This window comes from Camellia sinensis, chromosome 14 (assembly GCF_055761805.1).
Source record: "Camellia sinensis isolate YWXY chromosome 14, ASM5576180v1, whole genome shotgun sequence".
NCBI classification, from domain to species: Eukaryota; Viridiplantae; Streptophyta; class Magnoliopsida; order Ericales; family Theaceae; genus Camellia; species Camellia sinensis.
The window spans coordinates 142,591,429-142,615,013 of NC_138974.1; the positions used below are offsets into that span (position 1 = coordinate 142,591,429).

Below are 23,585 nucleotides of genomic sequence, written 5' to 3' on the forward strand. Positions count from 1 at the left end.
ATTTATAGGACTTTTGGCGACTAAATTTTTTTTAGTCGCCAAAACCTTCCTCGACTGTTTTCCCGCAACCAAAATATGTAGTCGGGAAAAGATTTTGGCAACTAAAAATCTTACTTTTGGCAACTAAAAACCTTACTATTAAAATTTTAATGGGACTTGAGAGTCCAAAACTCTTAATTAAGACTTAATGGAGTATAAGTTCATAACTTGTGTGTAAATACTTCATTTTTAAATAATAAATAAAAATTAATGAAGAAACTTAGTATGTGAGTTTGGAAATAAATAAAAATAAAAATAATTTATTTTTTTAAATAGAATTTTGAAAGGAGCGTTATTATACATTTTGAAAAAGATTCCTATGTTAATTATAGCATAGATAATGTGACCATTTGAAAGGTTTTTTTATTTTTTTATTTTTTTTGGCACATAATTTTTTTAATTTTTTTTTCAATTTAAAAGTTAATGTTTTAAAGTTTTAAAAATAAAAATAAATGTCAAATTATCATGTTCATTTATAGACAATCATAAATGATAAACAATCATTGTTTGAAGGACAATTCTGACTATTAAAATTTTAATGGGACTTGAGAGTCCAAAACTCTTAATTAAGACTTAATGGAGTATAAGTTCATAACTTGTGTGTAAATACTTCATTTTTAAATAATAAATAAAAATTAATGAAGAAACTTAGTATGTGAGTTTGGAAATAAATAAAAATAAAAATAATTTTATTTTTTTAAATGGAATTTTGAAAGGAGCGTTATTATACATTTTGAAAAAGATTCCTATGTTAGTTATAGCATAGATAATGTGACCATTTGAAAGGTTTTTTATTTATTTATTTATTTATTTTTATGAATTTTAGATTTTGTTGAATCGTTTAGCAAATTTAATGACACATAATTTTAAATCTTGAAATAGAAACATATACATATATTTTCAAAAATTATAAATTATGGAATAATTAGAGTTTTTTTTATGATTATAATTAGATTTTACTGAATTGCTTTCATATTAATTCAAATTTTAAAATATTTGAACATACATTCTTTTTAAAAGTCATAATTTATGGAATAATTATAATTTAATTGTTATGGTTAAATTAGAGTTAACTAATAGATATTTTTAAAAATAAAAAATAATTAGATTTTAGTGAATTGCTTCTATAGCGATCTCGGTTTTCCTTCCTTTGTATACTGTATTCCGGACTTGGTTCCGTGGACTTGTTGTTGTATCATTTTCACTTCTAGCCTTTACTCTTTGTATTTGAGTCTTGGGTTGTGATGGACAGGTTTGAAATAGGTTGGTTGCACTTTGAAACCAAAAGGTGATGCCCAGATTTTAGCCATCACGCTCGAGCGGGAGTTTTAACGCTCGAGCGGGTTCATCGTTGTTGCTTATCCGCTCGAGTGGGAGTTCTGACGCTCGAGCGTGTTTTTCCATCTCCCAGTACTTTACTCTGCAGTTCGTCCGCTCGAGCGGTAGTTTTTACGCTCGAGCGTGATCCCTTGATTTTGTCCCTCCGCTCGAGCAGAGAGTTTGAAGCTCGAGCGGGTATCATTACCTGCAAAACTTCTGGAAGTGTGCAATCGACGCTCGAGCGGCTCTTTTCACGCTCGAGCGTGAGTCTGTGTCTGACGCTCGAGCGGGGTTTTCTACGCTCGAGCGGGGAATCGACTACATCAGTCCGAGATTTCACTTTTTGGATCACTTTTTGACCTACTTCTTTTCCCTAACTCTTAAAAGAAACCGCCACTTGAGAGTTTCTCTCTCTACTCTCACCTTCTCTCTAAGATTTGATCTATTCCCTGTGGTCTTCTACCCTAGTTCCTTTGGAAGAAAGGTAGAGCTTCGCGAGAGCTTTTTTTTAATCTGAAAAAGAGAGGATTTGGGGCACTTTTGACTTTCGTCATCTTCTCCATTCGAGTTCTTCACTTCAAGGTAAGGATTTCCTACTCCATCTTATAAGTTTTGTTCTAAGTTTTAGTATTTTGATATGTTGGAGGTACTTTGGTAATTTTGGGAAAAACCCTAGTAGTATTAATAAATTAATTTGTATAATTAATTTAAGGAAATTGGGGAAATTTGGTTAAATTCATGAAATTGAGGAATTCATTGATTAAATGGTGTAGTTGGATAATTTAAATCACTCGCTTATTGAATTGTAGATATATTTATTTCCAGTCTAGAAATAACTGTTTGGGCTATCGGTGGAGGATAGTCGTGTTTGTTGTAGACATTGCATGTGAATTAGGGAAAATTGAAACTAATCAATTTATTTAAGTCATAAATTTAGACTATTGAATTAATACAGAAAATACATGTATTGATTGAGCATTGCATATGCATATTGTTTGGGAGAAGATAGGGGATGTACTCTACGGTTTAGGGGAAGATAGGGGATGGACCTCTAAACCGGATTTTTGTTTGGGAGGAGATAGGGGATGGACTCCATTAGCATCACTATTATGTGTGCTTATTATATTGAAGTGTTTTTACATGTTATTGATACAGCACTAAAATGTGTATCAAACGGGAAGTATGAAGTGTTTTGATGTGAGCCTGAGTCTCATCTGTATTGTTGATATTGGAAGTAATGTGAATATGATATATAATTCACTGTTGTAAGTTTGGCCAGGTTCTGAGCCATATTGATAATAATGGGAATTCAAACATGTCATAGACATTAGTGTCATGAGACGGTATTAAGTTATAATTGATTATCTTGGTTAACCATCTATTGAATACTATAGCTTTATTCAATGCTTATATTTGGTTTAGTATTTTTCTACTAGGCTGTGGCTCACCCTTTATGGGAACGTCATTTTCAGGTTCAGGTGATAAGCTACCTCCAAGGACTTAGCTTGGGAGGATTCAGCTTTTGGATTTTGAAGACTATCTTTAGTTGATTGTTTTTTTTTTTTATTTGTTAGTACATGTAAACATTCAAGCCTAGGGCTTTACTTGTATTTGAGTTAGAACTCATATTTTTGTGTCCAAGTGTTGGCTTGGAAAGATGTTAGCCCGTAAGGCATTTAATTTGATGTTACATGTAATGCTTTTATTTAGCAATACTCTGATGAATAAATTAATGAATTGTTTTCTTTAAATATTGCATGTCAATGATGTATATATATAATGGCTTTATTTTGAGGGCGTTACAACTTAGTATCAGAGCGTACTGGGTTTGAATACTTTGGGTACGTGGGAAGTGATTAGTATCACAATGGGTTCGTCTCGTTTGATAGAGACTTAGTGTAATGTTATATGCTTACATGATAACATGTTTATGTGACTATGTGGGTATGGAATGTAGTTCCTAGGATGTTGATTGGACCCTTGAGTTTCTAGTAGTCTTGTTGGAAAGGCACTTGATCAATGCTGCTTCCAACCGGAATTATAGTAACGCTTCGGGACTATCATCATCCGGGAATGAAATTCGTAGGTGCTTATGTGATTATGTGCTTATGTGGAATGAATTATTGTTGTCCAATGCATTAGGACGCGAGCGTTTAGCTTCGGCACATTTATTAATGTGCTAACGTTTTTGTTTCCTTTATTAGAATGTCAGGACGAGGACGAGGACGCGGTAGGCGTGGGAGGCCGGGTAGGCAGGAGGTGCCTGTGCCAGAGGAGATTCCGGCAGTTCAGGAGGGAGTTGGCCAGGCCAATGTAGCCGAGCCAGTAGGCCAGCAGGCTATGGGTGCTCTAGCCCGAGAGATAGCAGGGGCATTCAGGGAGTCAGTAGGCATTCTCAAAGCTGAGAATCAAGCTCGGGTTGTTGTTGCGGATGCAGGACCTTCCTTTCTGAAGAGGGAGTTCTTCCGGTCTAACCCGGATGAATTTGTGGATGATCCTAAAGAGCCGCTTAAGGCAGATGAATGGCTCGAACAGACAACGAAGACGTTTGAGATGCTTGGCATCGAAGACGAGGGGTTGAAAGTGACCTTGGCATCTTTCCAGCTGAAGGGGGATGCGGGTCAGTGGTGGAAGTTCACTAAGGGTCGTATAGGAGGTACATGGGAGGCTTTTGTGAATGCTTTCCAGGAGAGGTTCTTATCTCTAGCAGTTAGGGAGAAGCTGAGAGACCAGTTCTGCCAGCTTAAGCAGTCGAGTTCTTCAGTGGCCGAGTTTGAGGCTGCATTTACTAGTTTGTCCAGGTTTGCACCTGAGTTGGTGGCGTCTGAGGAACGCCGTTGTATCGAGTTTGAGAAGAAGTTGAGGCGTGGTCTCAAGCTGCGAGTTGGGGGAACTATGATTCGGGATTATGGGCGTATGGTTGATGCTGCAGCCCACATGGAAATCATGATGCAGGAGGAGGAGGAAGGACAGAAGGGCTCCAAGAGAAGTCAGGATAGTCAGAGTGATGGTAGGAGACAGAAGGGTTTTAATCCTCAGCAGTCTCAGGGTAGCTTTTCTAGATCGACTTTTCCTGTGCCGAGTGCTAGTTCGAGGAAAGGCAGTCAGGGAGACATTACCTGTTTCAAGTGTGGCCAGCTGGGCCACAAGTCTCCAATTTGTCCTCAGAGGGGAGGAGTGCAGAGAGCAGCATCTTCTTCGGCTCGATCTCAGAGCCAGAGTCAGGGTAGAGGCCAGCCGCTCTCGTGTTATCAGTGTGGTCAGGCAGGGCACATGAAACGGTATTGCCCGCAGTTGAGTGGCATATCTGGTGCATCTGGTTTGAGGCAGACTTAGAGTCATCAGCCAGCTCAGTCAGTTCAGGCCTCAAGGGCCAATCAGGGGGCTTCATCGTCCCAGTCGGTGCAGCAGTCTTATGCTCCTAGGGGTGAGCAGGTTGATCAGAGATCGTCTGGGCGTGTGTATGCTGTTACCGCGCAGGATCTTGTACCGGCTCCATCTGTTGTGAGAGGTACTTTCTTGTTTTGCAACTCGGTTGCTAGTGTTTTGATTGATACGGGTGCATCTCATTCCTTTGTGTCTGCTGCATTTGCATCTGTTTTGGAGTTGGAGTTAGTACAGTCAGCATCACCTATTTGTGTACTGTCACCTCTTGGGGGTGAATTGATCTTGAAACAAGGTGTTAGGGATTGTGATATGGAGGTCGACTATCATAGATTTCCATTTCCTTTTGTAGTTATGCCCATGAAGGGCTTCGATATTATTTTGGGTATGGACTGGTTATTGTCGTACCGGGCAGTTATCGATTGTTACCGCCAGAGGGTCACACTATGTACCTTAAGCGGGGAGTGTTTTCATTTCCTGGGAGACCGGGTTGGTAGTGTTTTGCCACCGGGATATGATCTGCGAGGGCGGGGTGAGCTTAGTGGTCTACTTGCTAGCTTTTTGAATAGTGAGTGTGATGAGACCCAGATTGTGCTGCCAAAGGTGGTTTGTGAGTACTCGGATGTCTTTCTCGAGGATCTTGTTGGTTTGCCACCGCATCGAGAGATTGAGTTCTCTATTGACCTAGTGCCTGACACGGCGCCAATTTCTATGGCACCTTACCGTTTTGCCCCAGCCGAATTAGTTGAGTTGAAGATTCAGCTCCAGGAGTTGCTAGATAAGGGCTATATCCGTCCTAGTGTTTCACCATGGGGAGCACCAGCCATCTTTGTTAAAAAGAAAGGTGGTGCTTTGAGACTTTGTATCGATTACTGGAAATTGAATCGGGCTACGATTAAGAATAAGTACCCTATGCCTCGTATAGATGATCTGTTCGATCAGTTGAAGGGTTTCCGTTGTTTCTCGAAGATAGACTTGAGATCGGGTTATCATCAGTTGAGAGTCAGGGAGGAGGATATTCCGAAGACGGCATTCCGTACGCGGTATAGCCACTATGAATTCTTGGTGATGCCATTTGGGCTCACCAATGCACCGGCAGTGTTTATGGATTTGATGAACCGGATATTCCAGGAATTTCTAGATCGTTTTGTAGTCGTCTTCGTGGACGACATTCTGATTTATTCACCTTCGGAGGAGGAGCACAAGGAACACTTGAGAGTGGTGCTTGAGTTACTTAGAGCCCATAAGCTTTATGCTAAGTTTGGGAAGTGTGAGTTCTGGCTAAAAGAGGTGAAGTTCTTAGGCCAAGTAGTTTCTGGGGTAGGGGTGTCTGTTGATACATCCAAGACGGAAGCAGTGCAAGATTGGGTACAGCCTAAGAGTGTGTTTGAGATACGCAGTTTTCGGGGATTAGCTGGGTATTATCGTCGGTTTGTGAAGGATTTCTCCAGGTTAGCTTCGCCTTTGACTAGATTGACTCGGAAGGGAGTCAAATTTGTTTGGAGTGAGACTTGTGAAAAGTCATTCCAGGAGTTGAAAGTTAGACTGACCACCGCTCCAGTCTTGATTATCCCGGAAAGAGGGTTGGGTTATGCAGTCTATTGTGACGCCTCACGAGAGGGTCTGGGTTGTGTGTTGATGCAAGAAGGGAAAGTAGTTGCCTATGGCTCACGTCAGTTGAAAATACACGAGAAGAATTACCCTACGCATGATCTTGAGTTAGCAGCTGTGATCTTTGCCTTGAAGATTTGGAGGCATTATCTTTATGGTGAGAAGTTCGAGGTATTCTCAAATCATAAGAGTTTGAAATGTCTGTTTACACAGAAAGACTTGAACTTGAGGCAGAGGAGGTGGATGGAGTTTATTGAGGATTATGACTTTGAATTGCATTATCATCCAGGGAAGGCTAATGTAGTGGCCGATGCCCTTAGCAGGAAATCTGTTGGTGACATAGCTAGTATAGCCATTCGAGAGTGGGAGATGTTAGGTGCACTTGGGGAGTTTGATTTGCTTCTGGGCGAATCCGTTGGGGGTGCAGCCTTATTTTCTGTTGTTGCGCAGCTGACACTTGTGACTCGAGTGTTAGAGGCTCAGAGAGGTGACCTTGAGGTAGAATCTCTTCAAGAAAAGATTTCCAGTGGGAAGGTTGAGAAGGGTTTGGCAGTGTATCCCGACCTGAGTGTGAGATACCGAGACCGTCTGTTTGTGCCGGAATCTTGCCGAGAGGAGGTACTCCGAGAGTTCCATCATTCACGCCTTGTGGTGCATCCGGGAGGTACTAAGATGTATCAGGATTTGAGTCGCCAGTTTTGGTGGCGGGGTATGAAGAGGGATGTGGCAGCTTTCGTGTCTAAGTGCCTTACTTGTCAGCAAGTGAAGGCCGAGCATCAGAGGCCAGCGGGTTTGTTACAACCCTTGCCTATTGCCGAGTGGAAGTGGGAACATGTCACTATGGACTTCGTTGTAGGTCTTCCGGGGACTCAGCGGGGTAGTGATGCTATTTGGGTAGTTGTAGACCGGTTAACTAAGTCGGCGCACTTCATTCCTATGCGCGTGAGGGATTCGGTAGACCATCTGGCCGGTTTATATATTCGGGACATAGTGAGGTTGCACGGGGTCCCAGTGACGATCGTCTCAGATAGAGATCCTCGTTTCACTGCCAGGTTGTGGCAGAGTTTGCAGAGTGCCTTAGGCACTAAGTTGACCTTTAGCACGGCTTATCATCCTCAGACTGACGGACAGTCCGAGCGTACTATTCAAATCTTTGAGGATATGCTTCGGGGTTGTGTTCTTGACTTTAGTGGGTCGTGGGAGAGGCACTTGCCTTTGGTGGAGTTTGCCTACAACAATAGTTTCCAGTCTAGTATCGGTATGGCACCGTTTGAGGCCTTGTACGGCCGACCGTGTAGGTCTCCAGTTTGCTGGGCCGAGGTGGGCGATGCACCTTTGCTGGGTCCGGAATTGGTAAGGGAAACGACGGAGAAAGTTGAGCTTATCCGTAGGAGGCTTGTTACAACCCAGAGTCGTCAAAAATCTTATGCTGACCATAGGAGGAGACCTTTGGTGTTTGAGGTGGGTGATCATGTCTTTCTGAAGATATCACCTAGGCGGGGATTAATGAGGTTCGGGAAGAGCGGGAAGTTGTCCCCTCGATTTATTGGCCCTTTTGAGATCCTTGAGAGGATTGGCGAGGCCGCTTATCATTTAGCTTTGCCGCCGCAGTTATCCGGAGTACATAACGTGTTTCATGTGAGTATGCTTCGGAAGTATGAGCCGGATCCATCGCATGTATTGGATTGGACCGACTTAGAGGTAGATGAGGATGTCTCGTATGAGGAGAGACCGGTTCGGGTCTTGGATAGACGAGATCAAGTTTTGCGAGGCAAGACCATCCCTTTGGTAAAAGTTTTGTGGAAGCATCACGGGGTGGAGGAAGCCACTTGGGAATGCGAGTTGGAGGTCCGAGAGAAATATTCGGATCTATTTGTAGATGCTTGAGCATATGTTGCTTATTTTGTTGTACTATTGCACCTTAAGTGTATTGAATATAACTTAAGTTGTGAAACATAGTTATGTTTTGGTTAATGGAAGTATTTTGAAACTTGCCTCATAATGGAAGTTTAGTGTAACACTGCATATGTTGAGTGTGTTGTAGAATTAGAGTTATATCATGAGATTGAATATGATATGGAAATGGAAATTATATATATATTGAAAACTGTTGAATTTGAAAGGAAAATGCATGTTGATAATGCAAGTTGTTATGTATAATGTGAAATGCCTCTTGAAAAGAGATGGGATTGATCGGTAATGGGTCAGGTTGTTTAATAAAATGTTGGCATATTGTGGGAAATAGAGAAATTTTTTTAAAAAAAAAAAAAAAAAAAAAAAAAAAAAAAAAAAAACTTGTACTTAATTTCGGGAACGAAATTTTTTAAGGGGGGGAGGTTATAGCGATCTCGGTTTTCCTTCCTTTGTATACTGTATTCCGGACTTGGTTCCGTGGACTTGTTGTTGTATCATTTTCACTTCTAGCCTTTACTCTTTGTATTTGAGTCTTGGGTTGTGATGGACAGGTTTGAAATAGGTTGGTTGCACTTTGAAACCAAAAGGTGATGCCCAGATTTTAGCCTTCACGCTCGAGCGGGAGTTTTAACGCTCGAGCGGGTTCATCGTTGTTGCTTATCCGCTCGAGCGGGAGTTCTGACGCTCGAGCGTGTTTTTCCATCTCCCAGTACTTTACTCTGTAGTTCGTCCGCTCGAGCGGTAGTTTTTACGCTCGAGCGTGATCCCTTGATTTTGCCCCTCCGCTCGAGCGGAGAGTTTGAAGCTCGAGCGGGTATCATTACCTGCAAAACTTCTGGAAGTGTGCAATCGACGCTCGAGCGGCTCTTTTCACGCTCGAGCGTGAGTCTGTGTCTGACGCTCGAGCGGGGTTTTCTACGCTCGAGCGGAGAATCGACTACATCAGTCCGAGATTTCACTTTTTGGATCACTTTTTGACCTACTTCTTTTCCCTAACTCTTAAAAGAAACCGCCACTTGAGAGTTTCTCTCTCTACTCTCACCTTCTCTCTAAGATTTGATCTATTCCCTGTGGTCTTCTACCTTAGTTCCTTTGGAAGAAAGGTAGAGCTTCGCGAGAGCTTTTTTTTAATCTGAAAAAGAGAGGATTTGGGGCACTTTTGACTTTCGTCATCTTCTCCATTCGAGTTCTTCACTTCAAGATAGGGATTTCCTACTCCATCTTATAAGTTTTGTTCTAAGTTTTAGTATTTTGATATGTTGGAGGTACTTTGGTAATTTTGGGAAAAACCCTAGTAGTATTAATAAATTAATTTGTATAATTAATTTAAGGAAATTGGGGAAATTTGGTTAAATTCATGAAATTGAGGAATTCATTGATTAAATGGTGTAGTTGGATAATTTAAATCACTCGCTTATTGAATTGTAGATATATTTATTTCCAGTCTAGAAATAACTGTTTGAGCTATCGGTGGAGGATAGTCGTGTTTGTTGTAGACATTGCATGTGAATTAGGGAAAATTGAAACTACTCAATTTGTTTAAGTCATAAATTTAGACTATTGAATTAATACAGAAAATACATGTATTGATTGAGCATTGCATATGCATATTGTTTGGGAGAAGATAGGGGATGTACTCCACGGTTTAGGGGAAGATAGGGGATGGACCTCTAAACCGGATTTTTGTTTGGGAGGAGATAGGGGATGGACTCCATTAGCATCACTATTATGTGTGCTTATTATATTGAAGTGTTTTTACATGTTATTGATACAGCACTAAAATGTGTATCAAACGGGAAGTATGAAGTGTTTTGATGTGAGCCTGAGTCTCATCTGTATTGTTGATATTGGAAGTAATGTGAATATGATATATAATTCACTGTTGTAAGTTTGGCCAGGTTCTGAGCCATATTGATAATAATGGGAATTCAAACATGTCATAGACATTAGTGTCATGAGACGGTATTAAGCTATAATTGATTATCTTGGTTAACTATCTATTAAATACTATAGCTTTATTCAATGCTTATATTTAGTTTAGTATTTTTCTACTGGGCTGTGGCTCACCCTTTATGGGAACGTCATTTTCAGGTTCAGGTGATAAGCTACCTCCAAGGACTTAGCTTGGGAGGATTCAGCTTTTGGATTTTGAAGACTATCTTTAGTTGATTGTTTTTTTTTTTATTTGTTAGTACATGTAAACATTCAAGCCTAGGGCTTTACTTGTATTTGAGTTAGAACTCATATTTTTGTGTCCAAGTGTTGGCTTGGAAAGATGTTAGCCCGTAAGGCATTTAATTTGATGTTATATGTAATGCTTTTATTTAGCAATACTCTGATGAATAAATTAATGAATTGTTTTCTTTAAATATTGCATGTCAATGATGTATATATATAATGGGTTTATTTTGAGGGCGTTACAGCTTCTATATATAGTGACACATAAATTTAAATTTAAAATAGTTTAGCATACTTTCCTTTTAAAAATTATAATTTATGGAATAATTAGAGTTTTATTGTAATGATTAAATGAGAGTTTAACCAATAGAATGTTTTTTTATTATTTAAAAATCATAAAATTTAATTCGAAGGTTTAGAACTCTCACAAGTCTTGCTATTAGAAAGATTCTTTCCCTTATATAATATATATAGATATTTAATGGAACTTGAGAGTTCAAAAATCTTAATTAAGACTTAATAGAGTATAAGTTCAGAAATTAAGACTTGTATGTAAATATTTTATTTTTAAATAATAAATAAAAATTAATCAAGAAACTTAGTATGTGAGTTTGGAAATAAATAAAAATAATTTTATTTTTTTAAATGTAATTTTAAAAACTTACTATATTGAGTTTTGAAAGAAGCCTTCTTATACATTTTGAAAAAGATTATTATGTTAGTTATAGTATAGATAATGTGACCATTTGAAAGAGTTTTTTTTTTTATATATATAAATTTTAGATTTTGTTGAATCGTTTAGCATATTTCATGACACATAATTTTAAATTTTAAAATAGAAAAATATACATATATTTTTAAAAATCATAAATTATAGGAGAGAAAAGTTGGTGGACAAGAAAAAGAATTTTCATATGTGAGAAAACTTGGTGGGCAAGGAAATGGTTTTCTTGGAAAAGAGGAAACTTGTTGGAAAAAAAACTTGGAGGCAAAGAAAAAGATTCTTTTACCTTATATAATATATTGATAGGTAGATATCACATATAATATATTGATAGGTAGATATCGCATTAAAGTCTCATTGATATTAATATATAGATAGATACTTATTCAAAGACATAAAGCAGCTAAATTCCTTGCATCGTCATCGAAAATGGTTCTTCTGGAACTCCGGCGACCGTTGGTGGAGGTGTTCTCGGTGAGCATCAACCACATCGACGGAGAGAACCTCTACGGCACAATCACAGTCACCGACGCACGGGGTTCTCAATCCATCTACAACCGATCAAGAGATCATTACGAATCCATCAGCCCGGGCCAACCCGTTTTGCTGACTGGCCCAGCTCGATCCATCTTAGCCTACGACAACATCGCCATCGACGTGGCTCTCAAGGATAACAAATTGTCTCCGGACGATGATGTCAGCAGGAAGCAGACATGGTGGAACGCTTACCTCAACACCACCAATAAGTATGATGAGCCCTTATACGACGACTTTCCTCTCAAGAATGGTTCGGTGACGGTCAACTACGTAGTGTTGAGTAATGCGTTTGCGGCTACTGTGGAAGTTACGTTCGTAAACAGAGGTGGGGAAGGGGAAAACTCGGCCCATGTTTACGGACTGCTTACTGCTCGCAATGGAAACTTGATGAATGAAAGCGTGCTCTTCCGGAAGAAATCAGATGAGCACGTAGATGTAAGGCCTGAGCAGCCCATCCCGTTGTCGAGATCTGTGGTGGCCGTGCCATCGAACTCCTCCCTCATAGTTCGGGCGGATCTGATGGATCACGACGGTGAGATTGCCAAGGGCACCGCAGAGTTTCCTGCTCAACTCTCCGGTACGTCTCAGAAGAACATTTTCGGACAGCATGGTGAGATCCGAGTTAAGGTCACTTGGACAGCATGGTGAGATCCGAGTTAAGGCGACGAATATATATATAAATATGTCACTAGTCATTTATGGCGAGTGTTTTGTTTTAATAAGTTGATTGTAGCTGTGGTATGGTTGTTTCAGGTTCTATATTATTGATTACATATAAAATAATTAATCTGTTTTGATGTTGTTAAATTGTTTAATATGTCTCTGGATATTGATAAGTATAAAAGTGATACTTCTCACAATTCAGTAATTAAGCTTCATTCACATGCTATTTTTCCATGTCAATTTGTTTTTTGCGGCCCTAGTCTAAGTCCGATTACGGCTCCGACGTGATTTTTGGAGAGTTGCCGGAGTTTCTCCAAGCTGTTTCACGACCTGCACACACACCACCGGATAACGAGGAGAGAGAAAAATTGAAAAGCAAAGGGTGAAGAGAGAAAATATAGACAAGTTGTTATAAAAACTTTAAGTTATTCTTACTGGAATCTAATTTTTTCTAATTTTGATGAATGTCTTCTTATATTAATTTCTTAGAGCATCTCCAATCTAAAGCAGCTGCCAAAGTCATAATATGGTAGTTTGGACAAAAATGACTTCTCCAATGACATGTTATAGTAGCTGCCAAATATGACAACGGTCAAATCTGTTGTCAAATTTGGCACCAGCTTTGGTCAAATTTGTAAATATTTAAAATAAACGCCATATAAAAATGCAAAAGCTAGTAAATTGTGATCTCAATTGTTAACAAATAGTAATTATATGGGACTGAGTTGGAGAGAAGTGTAGTCCGGTTCAGTTGAATTCGTGATATTTACCACGGATCTTACTTTGGTAATTTGAATTGTTTATTTATTTATTTTTAATGATGACAAGTATGATTTAAAATTAAAACATTTATTTTTATTTTTTTTAAAGAAAGTTCATTTTCATGAAGAAAAATGTCATTCATTTTTTGAAAGAAAATTTTGATGAAATTAGATGGCTACGATTATTGAGTTAATCATATTTTTTTCTTCTTCACGGATGGTCAATACACAAAGATGCGACTCTATCAATCAAGTATAATTCGTGGTGAACACAACAACACTGATTGGACTTGATTGTATCCAACTAGAGAGAAGTCAATCCCTAATTATAATGCTTTACACCACACTAGTCACCTAACCCATCCATCCATGATAGCGATCATATAAAACATACAAAACAGTAATACTAGGGACTTTAACAAATACATTAATAAATAAGTTTTTTATCCGTGCTATACACGTTTCTATTTTTGAAATTTTAAATATAATACTTTATGTTTTTAAATATAATATTATTAAATAATAAATTTTGAATGTATGCTTAAATGGTTATGCAGTGAAATTAAAACAGTAATATCATTTATAAAAAGAAAAATAAAGTGTCAAAGAATAAAAAATTATAAAAATAGTTTAAAATATATTGTTTATATCTCAGATGAAAGTTAAGAAAAATTAAGAGGAGCAGTACAAATTTAAATAAATAGTTTGAATTATTAGTATCCTTATCTTTTTTTTCTTTTTTTTTTTTTTTTTTGGTGTGTGCGCATGCGCAAATTACCTTAGAAATTAGACGTCAAACATAATTCAATTGAGTTCAAAAAAATTGTATTAGCAAGTGAATGAAAAATAAATAAATAAATTCAAAATAAAAAAAATTCAAAAAAAGTTTCGCTAAAGACGAAAATAAGTCAACAAATCAAATAGTTTAAAAAAAAACTTATTTCATCTTCTATGACAGCCCTTAAAGTATAATTATTTTTTAATTATTTTTTTATTTTTTCGATTGATCTAGTCGAATAGATCCTAGAAATGCAAAACCTTTTTAAAAAAAAAAATTCATTGAAGACAAAAAAAAAAAAAAAACAAGAACAAAAAAATCATTAAAAAAAATTCAGTCAAACCTACCCTTGCTAAAAGAATACAAGAATACTTAAAAAAAAAAGAATTTGTGCATTTGAAAACACACCAAACAAAATATAAAACACTCAATAGCTTATTATTTTAGAAGAAAGGTCTTTGAGTTGAATACAATTTTAAAATCCGGAAGACTCTCTAAGCTGGCTTGGCATGTCAAGTTGTTCGCGCAGTTGGCAATAAAGACACTTTCCTTACTAAGTGAGAGTTTGGGATTTGCATTTATAATATTTTTTTTGTTGATTTTTTTTATTTTAATTTTAGTGAATTTATTTTTAATTTTTTAAAAAAAAATCATTTCTATGATTTATTAGACTAGACGGATCAAAAATGTAATAAAAAAATTCAAAGAAATCCAGAAAAACATAAAATAAGTTTTTTTGCGGAGTTTTTTCATCTTTAGATATATTTTTATATATATATATATATATTTTATTTTTTAGGTTCTTCTAGACTAGATTGGCCTTCAAAGTCAAAAAACTTAACACAAATTAAAAAAAATCACTAAAAAAAAAAATCTAAAAAAATATATCTTATAGTTGTCTACCATAATATATGCACAGTTTCTTAGTAACAAATTTTTTATGTTATCATTGACATCAAGGCATTAACTGTGAAACTACCAGATCGAAAAAAATAAATAAATAAATACATTATAATTGAAAACATTAAATTTACAATTTAAATCCATGACTTTACATTCTTCCTTTCAACAAACATTAGAAAACAATAACACACACAAAAAAAAAGTGCGTTTCTCCCATTAATCTCAAAATTGCATTTGACAAAGAATTTTACTTGAAAAACCAGCAATTCACACAAATCAATAACCCAAAAAATCCAAAATCACAGTTCTACCATTCCAAAATTGAAAGTAGTACCAACAAATTAACAAACGAAAAACTCAGGCATCATCACCATTCCCAAGTAGGGTTTCTTGAAAGCAAAAATAAAAAATCAGAAAAACAGAACTTGAACTCGTGAAGAGAACACGAGAGATAAAGTGAAGATTACTCACAGCTCCAACACACCCATCTCAGAGAAACAATTACTATGCACAAAGAGAGAGAGAGAGAGAGAGACTCATCTAGCCGATGGAGATAGCCGCTGTCGGAGAAGAGAGAGAGTGCAAAACCTAAACTGTGTTTGTCAAAACATATAGATATGGAGCGAGTACCCCTCCCCGAACCAACCGAATGGGAATTTAGAACATGACCGACCCAACCTGAAGAGTTTAAAAAAATGAAAATAAAATTTTAAAATTTGTTTGCTAACAAAAAATATGAAAAGAGATTTTTTTATTTTTTTTAAAAAAAAAATTCAAACATTATGTCTTAAAAAATATATATATATATTAAAATTAATAAGTGCTTTTATGTTTTTTTCACCAAATTAATTTTGACTGGATTACATGTCGTTGTAAATGGTGTTCAGGTCATGTCATTTATATTCATATCAAAATTACTTCAACAATAATTTAATTGATAAACATTTTCTTACAATTTGGCTCTATTTAGTTGGATTAGGTTTAAATTTTACAAAAACTTAAACTGAATCTCCAAAAAAATAAGAGAAAAAATCAAAATTATAATTATAAACTAATAAATACACAAAAATATATTTTTGGATTTTCAAACATTATTTATATCCAAAAATAGAAAATCATATGAAAAAACCTAAGTTGCTTTTATTATTATTAAATTTTTTTCTGAATTTTTTTCCAGCAATTAGGAATGGGAGTCATGTCATGATGCGTCATGCTCGTGTTATTCTAGGTTTGGAACACAATTACTTCAATACTAACTCAATTAATTTATTATTTTGTGTTATTATATCGTATCATTTTCGATCCGTGTTTAATTCGTGTCACGTTAACGTGTTATTGTCAAATATTCTCACCATTAACTAAAAATTATATGAATTTTTTTTTAAAAAAATTCCACGAGTCAATTTAATAAAACTAATCTTTATTGAATGAAGTTATTCAATATTTAATTTCAACTCAATTTGATCATTCTAATTTACAAAAACTACATCTTATTATTATATTATTTTACTAGATTAAATCAAATAGTAGACAAAAAATATATTATCTTCAATAAAAACAAACAAAAACTTATATTAACCTTAAAATTGTATTTTACACATAAATGTCATGATTCCCCCATAATAGAAATAATATTATTCTTTATCATGTTACTTTGATTTCGTCACAGATCAAATACAATTCATTTAAATAAAATAAAAATAAAAAAAATTATAAAATGAATAAGACTCACATATATATAATAAGTAAAAAATAATCCCAAAATAATATACAATAAATAAGACTTCAAATAAAATCTATTTATGTGCAAGTATTTTGAACGAAAAACTTATCACATTGGATGTCTATGTTATAACTGAACAGATTCACTCTATCCATGCATATGTTTACTTTTTTAATTTAGTCACTGTATAATCCAGTTTTCACCATATAAGATTTCAAAAAAAAGTCAGCCAAGTATTAAACTTAAAATTTTAACTAGTTTCAAAATAAATTCAAATTTAGTTTATTTATATTACAAGCCAATCTCATAACTCAAACAATAAGGCCATTGTTAATATTTAACAATAACCCTATTGGTTACTGTATAAAACAATAATTAATATTTTCAAATTATTACTAGCTATGAGGGTGTGCACCTTAACACATTAATATGGAGCAATGGGGTGAGGATGCTAACAGACCAAATCCGACACTATAACATATATCAGCCATGTAAAACACATAATACACCAAAATTAATGAATAATTACTCAAAACGAAAAAATACTAAAAAAAGTAGCACAATGAAACCAAAGATACTAAGAAATTGTTCATCCTTTTCAGACCACAAACAAAAATAGCCATAGCCAAATCTAGCATCACATCATAATAAGCTCAAAACCAAAACATCTTAGTTCTGACAGGCCCAAAACAACCAAGCCTGATACCACACCTAGACAAACAAAACTGATTGTTCCAAATCACTTGCTATTCAACTTCCTAAACAATAGCATTTGCAGCACTAGCAATTCTCGGCCACAGATCAGCACACTCCTTTCCTATTGGACCTGTTATTGCAGAACCTACAAATACCAATGCAAAAAAACCAAATGAGAATCACCGACACAAAATATGAAGGCTCGGTTTCATGGAAACAAGATAATTTCAATATTAATCATGTCCTCACGTAAAAGCATATGATCATGATTCATGATCATTGATGTTATTCAAACAACCTACAGGGAAAAAAATATGATGGGTCAAACGAGATAGTTCCCTAATAACCCCTGGTCCAAAGTCAGATGATCAGAAGTGAATGGTTCCCTTAATCAATGATAACTTTAAAGTGGTTCCCCAACCAAAATCACAAAACCCAAGTAACAAACCAATCAAGTTAATGGAGATTCCATACCAACCATCAAGCAAAAAAAGCATGGAATGAATATTTGAAATTACTAAGATAACAATGAAGGTAATTGTACAAAAGTCCTGAGTGCACCAAAAATATGTCATTAACTCAGCAAGGAATTAAGAACATCTCAGCCAGAGGCATATTCCACCATATAGGCAAAAGGAACTGTTCAAATATTCAAAATTGCAACCTGAAAGCTATCACAAATCAAATCTAGGTAAACACACAACTTCATTTCCAGTTTAACACAGGCCACAACATAACTTCTGCCAATTTCATGTGCCAACATAACTTCAACAAAGTGGTCCAATTTGGTTTTCACTTGGAATTTATGAGGGCCGCATTTACCACATCTATCAAATACATCATCACATGTAAGTAGTACCTTTCATTTCTCCTTTGGGATTCACAATGACACCAGCGTTATCTGCACATACAAAAACATAAGTATGGCATTTCCAAAAGAAGAACTGAATAAGATAATAGTTTGCATTTAGAGTTCCCAAAAGAAGCAAGTAAATAAGCAATAAGTTGATAGCAACACCTCATTCCAATTATAAAAAATGACAGTGGTTGGTTTTATTATTTTCCAACAGCAACAAAAAGGAATATAATACTAGTCCATGATAGATCATATAAAGATTACATTTATGTCATATTACTTGACATGCCCCCACTTTGGAAATTATAAAAACTGAAAGACAAAAGAAAAAAATTAAAGCCACATACTGCCAAGATTCCAGGAGGAATATCAAAAAATCTAACACAATTGCAAAATCAATTTCAAGCCATTATACAAAAAAAGAAAACACCATTCAGTTACTTATTACACAATTGATCCATAACCCAAAAAACTAGACAGCATCAGATTCAAAGAGCATAACTTTATTGGTAATTAGGTACCCAAAAAAATACAATCAAGCTACCTAAGAATTAACTAAAATGTGGATTCAAATGCACAACATGCAAACACTAAAAATAATCTCTCCCCTTAATTTGGAAATCTCGCTGTATGAGAAATAAACATTAGGCATGTAGAAAGACTAATAATAAAATAATTACCAACTTTCTTAAGGCAGCTTAGCTGATTCTAAAATAAACACCAAATTTAACTGTGATTTGAATAGGGGGATTATAATAGTTAGCAATTTCACCTGCAAAAACATTAAGTAAAATTTACCAGGTGACAGGTAACACAATGCAACAGAAGAACATTATGCTGTTTAAAACTGGCAATACATTCTTTATATATGCTACCCGATATGACTGACCAACTTTTAGAATGGTCATTCGCCTTTCAAAAAAGCAACCTCAAAGAAGGGTAAGAAAAATCAAAGTACAAATCTCGAGCTACAAAATTTAATCTCTTATAAAGCTAAAAACACATGATCAAGGATTCATCAAAACTTAACCCGAAAACAAGCAAGCAAGATTCATAGGATGCTTGAGCAGCAAAAAATAGGGGGAGAGGACACATGAGCAAAACAAACATATACAATATATTTACTTCAATGAAACTCGAGACTATATAGAATGACATTAAGTAGTCTGTCGATGTATTGACTTATGAGTTACAATATTAATTATTAACTTAACAAAATTCTATATTATGGATGAAACATTTAATTTGGTGCAAATAATTAATCAGAATCAAATCGCAAAAAAATAAAAATAAATAAATAAATAAATAAAAATAAATTATATCAACTTGAAATAAGATTGAGTTTGAAAAAAGTCATACACCTCTACTTATATTAGCAAGTGCTACCAATGCATTACCACACCTTCTGAGCAGGATCTCAAAATTGAATCCTAATTCATAAATGAGAATAGTTATATTTTTTGTGTGGGCAGAGATGAGTACTGTAGGTACAAGCTTGTCTTCAACTACCCAATTCCAAGCAGAACTATATATAATTTCACAATTACAAGCATAACCGCATGAATAAAGCTGTTTAAGAATACTTGCTATAAAGTTCAAATGAATATATATATATATATATATCAAACTTCAAGATTGAGGAGCATAGCTTCAAATACAGCGAAATTGTGGTCGAGGTATCAATTGTTTTCTTAGAGTGATCAAAGTAACAACAAATAAATCAAAAGCCATACAAATTCCCATTTTCAAACACAAATCATATAAAATAGTCTAAACCCAAGTGCCATCAATGGAAACAAGGACGAAAAAATCACCTTCGAAGTACATGAAGACACCGTCCTTTCGGCGCCAGGGCTTGCGCTGGCGGACGATGACGGCGGGCATGACCTTCTTCCTAAGATCTGGCTTCCCCTTCTTCACGGTGGCCATCACCATGTCTCCAACGCAGGCCGAAGGCAACCGATTCAGCCTCCCCTTGATACACTTCACTGATATGATGTACAGATTCTTCGCCCCAGTGTTGTCTGCACAGTTCACCGTCGCCGCCACCGGAAGACCCAACGACATCCTGAATTTGTTCCCCGCCGAACCACCGCGACCTGAAAATCCACACAAAAAACGAAACAACACAAATTCAAACGATCAATCTGTTTGGTTACTGAGAAAATGTGAGAATCGAAAGTCCGACGTACCTCGCTTCGACATCTTGTGCTCTCTCTCTCTCCCTCCCCTCTCTCCCCAGAGCAAGAAGGCGTAGTAGCTGAGATGCAACGCTAGGGTTTTAATTTATATGGCTTGCACCTTTTCTGATCTAGGGTTTTTAAATTGAGGGGGTTAGTTTGTGATTGACTAGCCTATAGCCTATTATATGGGCTTCTCAAAGCCCAAACCAGTGTCGTAGCAGTGGACATTTTGAGATTTATATTTATTATAGTTTCTCTTTTACCTTTTGAAAATTACATATTCTCTCTGAAGTTTAAAATTTTATTACAGATTCCTCCTCAGTAGTTTATTTTTTTTAAATACTAACTTTGCCCTTACTAGGTAAATTACATTGACACCCCTCACATTTTAAAAATTACAATTCCCTCCCTAAGGTTTAAAGTAGTATTACCAATTGCCCCCTCGATTAGTATTAGTTGAAAAAAAAATTCATTGAAAAAAAAAATTAATTGGAAACAAATTATTTGAAAAAAAATAAATTGAAAAAAAAATTAGTAAAATTTTTAAATTTCTATTTAAAAACCAACATAAACTCATTTTTTGAATTTACGTTTTTTCTTCAAATTTACAAATTGAGACAATCGTTTATAAACCAAAAAAAATTATCAAACAATTTTTATGACAGTTTTTAAAATTTTTGTAAATATAAATTGAAAACTAAAAACAAAATGGTTACCAAATAGGTTTCAGATAGTAAAAATGTCATAAAATTAACAAATAATTAAATAAGTTACCAACGTAAGAAATAACTTATTAAAAGATTCTTAGGTTATGTATGGTTTGATTTAAAAAAAATTAAAAATTAAAAATGTAACGATTCTAATTTTGTTAAGTCATTATTTATTATTATTATGATTATTATTATCTTATTTTATTTTTTTTGACTTTATTAATTGTATGGTCACATAAGAATTTAATGTGTTATTTAATGAATTTAATGTGATAATTAATTAATTTAATGTGTTATTTAATTATATATAATTAATATAAATATTTATATATTTATATTTGTTATATAAAAAAAAGATAAGTGTTATATATGGATATTTATATATATTTAATCTTATATTTATATTTATTTATATATATTTAATCTTATATTTATATTTATATATATTATAATGTATTATATAATATAATATAATAGTATATAATGGTGTATTAGGTTAGAAAATAGATTAGTCAATCAAAGAAAAGTGAATCGGAGGCGCAGCGTGGAGAGAGAGAGAGAGAGAGAAGAAAAAAAAAGACGGCATGGAAGAAGAGGAGGGAAGAAAAAAGGAAAAAAAATTAGGGTTTTATTTTGGTGGCTCTATTAGTTCTTCAAATAATTTTTTGATCTCCAAAAAAATATTGTGAGTACAAAACCCACTTTCCTTGATTTATGTTTAATTCGTTATTTTATTTATTTATTTATTTTTTATTTGTTTGATGTTAGTTTGATTTTGTTTTACATAAAGATGATAGATTAATTTTAATTATTTTGATTAGTTGTGAATATAAGATTTAGGTTTTATAAATGATAGATTGATTTTAATTATTTTGACTAGTAGAGTATGTAAAGTTTAGGGTTCTTAGATAAGTGATTGATTTTAATTACTTTGATTAGTTGTGTAGGTAAACTTTAGGGTTTTTAGATGATTGATTAATTTTAATTACTTTGATTAGTTGTGTAGGTAAAGTTTAGGATTTTTAGATGATTGATTAAATTTAATTATTTTGTTTAGTTTGTATGTAAGGTTTAGGATTTTTAGATGATTGATTAATTTTGATTATGTTGACAACTCGGGTGCGTTCTGTTGAGCGCAGCTGAGCTTCCTTTGCAGGATTAGTTGAGGCTACGGTGGTGACGAGAAGTAACTATAGTTGTTGGGCATATCTCTTAGATTTCTTTTGTTTTCTTGAGCTTAAGGTTGTAATAGTTTATGTATTTATTTATTTATTTTATGACTTTAGTATTGGAATAATTTGGCATGGTTTGTAACCATACTTTATTTAAGTTATTTTGACTTTGTATTGTTACTTTAATGTTGAGGTATTTGTTAGTTATGAATTTATGGTGGATGGTTTAGTTTGTGTTTAGGTTTTTTTTGTTTCACCCTAGGATTTGGATGATGGAATATTAATTGGGGTTTAGTCCTAATTTAATATTTAATTGTCCGAATTTTGGGGCGTGACAGTTTGGTATCAGTGCTCTAGGTTACCCTAGACTTGTGAGAGTTTATGTGATCCTCGGATTGTGGAAATATGGGTTAACTGGTTTAGTTTTGTGATTGAGTTTATTCTAAGTATTTAAGAACGAATTCTTCTTATGTGTTTAACTTGAAGGTGATGGCTGGAAGGTACCTTTAATTTTTTTTTAAGAACCGATTAGAGTACTTTTTGATACTAGTGTCTCTCATTGTTTCATATCTAGGCAGTTTGTAGAAAAAGAACGTATTGTAACTACCTCATTTGTCTAGACCTATTTGTGTTGAAACCCCTTTAGGAGGGGCAGTTACTCTTTATGGGATGTGTAAAGATTTTGATATTGATTTTGCGGATAGAGTCTTGCATGCAGACTTAATTATGTTAGGGTTTGCGGGGTTTGTAATTATTTTGGGTATGGATTGCCTGCGAAAGCATTTTGTAACTCTAGATTGTGCTAGAAGGACTATAAATATAGATATTACTAGTAGGTCATGGCTTATCCACACTTATAGCGGTAGAAGAGTGTTAGTGAGGACTAGTCTTCTGTGCTCGATAAAAATCTCTAAGCAGAATATTAGTGAGATAGATGTGGTATGTGAGTTTGAAGGTACATTTCAGGAGACACATAGGCCTTCACCCCAACGGGTAGTAGAATTGTGCGTTGACTTAGTGTCGGGAATTGCACCCGGAGCTTTTTCTTTACTATTCTTTCTTATCGAATCTCGGGACGAGATTCTTTTGAGGTGTGTATATTGTAGCAACCTTAATTTTGTTAAGTCATTATTTATTATTATTATGATTATTATTATCTTATTTTATTTTTTTTAACTTTATTAATTGTGTGGTCACATGAGAATTTAATGTGTTATTTAATGAATTTAATGTGGTAATTAATTAATTTAATGTGTTGTTTAATTATATATAATTAATCTAAATATTTATATATTTATATTTGTTATATAAAAAAAAAGATAAGTGTTATATATGGATATTTATATATATTTATATTTATATATATTTAATCTTATATTTATATTTATATATATTATAATGTATTATATAATATAATAGTATATAATGGTGTA

The 23,585-nt window shown here is 34.6% G+C and overlaps 2 protein-coding genes and 1 pseudogene across 2 annotated transcripts; 1 reads left to right on the plus strand and 2 right to left on the minus strand.

Annotated features, from left to right (window-relative positions):
• Positions 1-11,599: 11,599 nt before the first annotated feature.
• LOC145807353 (60 kDa jasmonate-induced protein-like) lies at positions 11,600-12,485 on the plus strand. The gene is made up of 2 exons (XM_082905344.1): positions 11,600-12,351; positions 12,461-12,485. Exons 1-2 carry the CDS (start codon positions 11,600-11,602, stop codon positions 12,483-12,485), a joined length of 777 nt encoding a protein of 258 aa, XP_082761470.1.
• A 4,625-nt stretch (positions 12,486-17,110) lies between these two features.
• LOC145806763 (large ribosomal subunit protein uL14) lies at positions 17,111-20,422 on the minus strand. The gene is made up of 4 exons (XM_082904565.1): positions 20,280-20,422; positions 19,902-20,186; positions 18,091-18,132; positions 17,111-17,376 (listed from the first exon to the last, which is right to left on the minus strand). Exons 1-4 carry the CDS (start codon positions 20,290-20,292, stop codon positions 17,294-17,296), a joined length of 423 nt encoding a protein of 140 aa, XP_082760691.1. The 5' UTR covers positions 20,293-20,422; the 3' UTR covers positions 17,111-17,293.
• On the minus strand, positions 18,878-19,015 carry LOC145812559 (small nucleolar RNA snoR137; annotated as a pseudogene).
• Positions 20,423-23,585: the final 3,163 nt, after the last annotated feature.

Coding starts and splice junctions, on each gene's coding strand:
- LOC145807353 (XM_082905344.1), top strand. CDS start 11,600: ATGGTTCTTCTGGAACTCCGGCGACCGTTGGTGGAGGTGTTCTCGGTG. Junction 12,352..12,460: donor AAGGTCACTTGGACAGCATG/GTGAGATCCGAG, acceptor TGGTTGTTTCAG/GTTCTATATTATTGATTACA.
- LOC145806763 (XM_082904565.1), bottom strand. Junction 18,133..19,901: donor TGTCTTCATGTACTTCGAAG/GTGATTTTTTCG, acceptor TTGTATGTGCAG/ATAACGCTGGTGTCATTGTG. Junction 17,377..18,090: donor TCCCAAAGGAGAAATGAAAG/GTACTACTTACA, acceptor TGGTATTTGTAG/GTTCTGCAATAACAGGTCCA.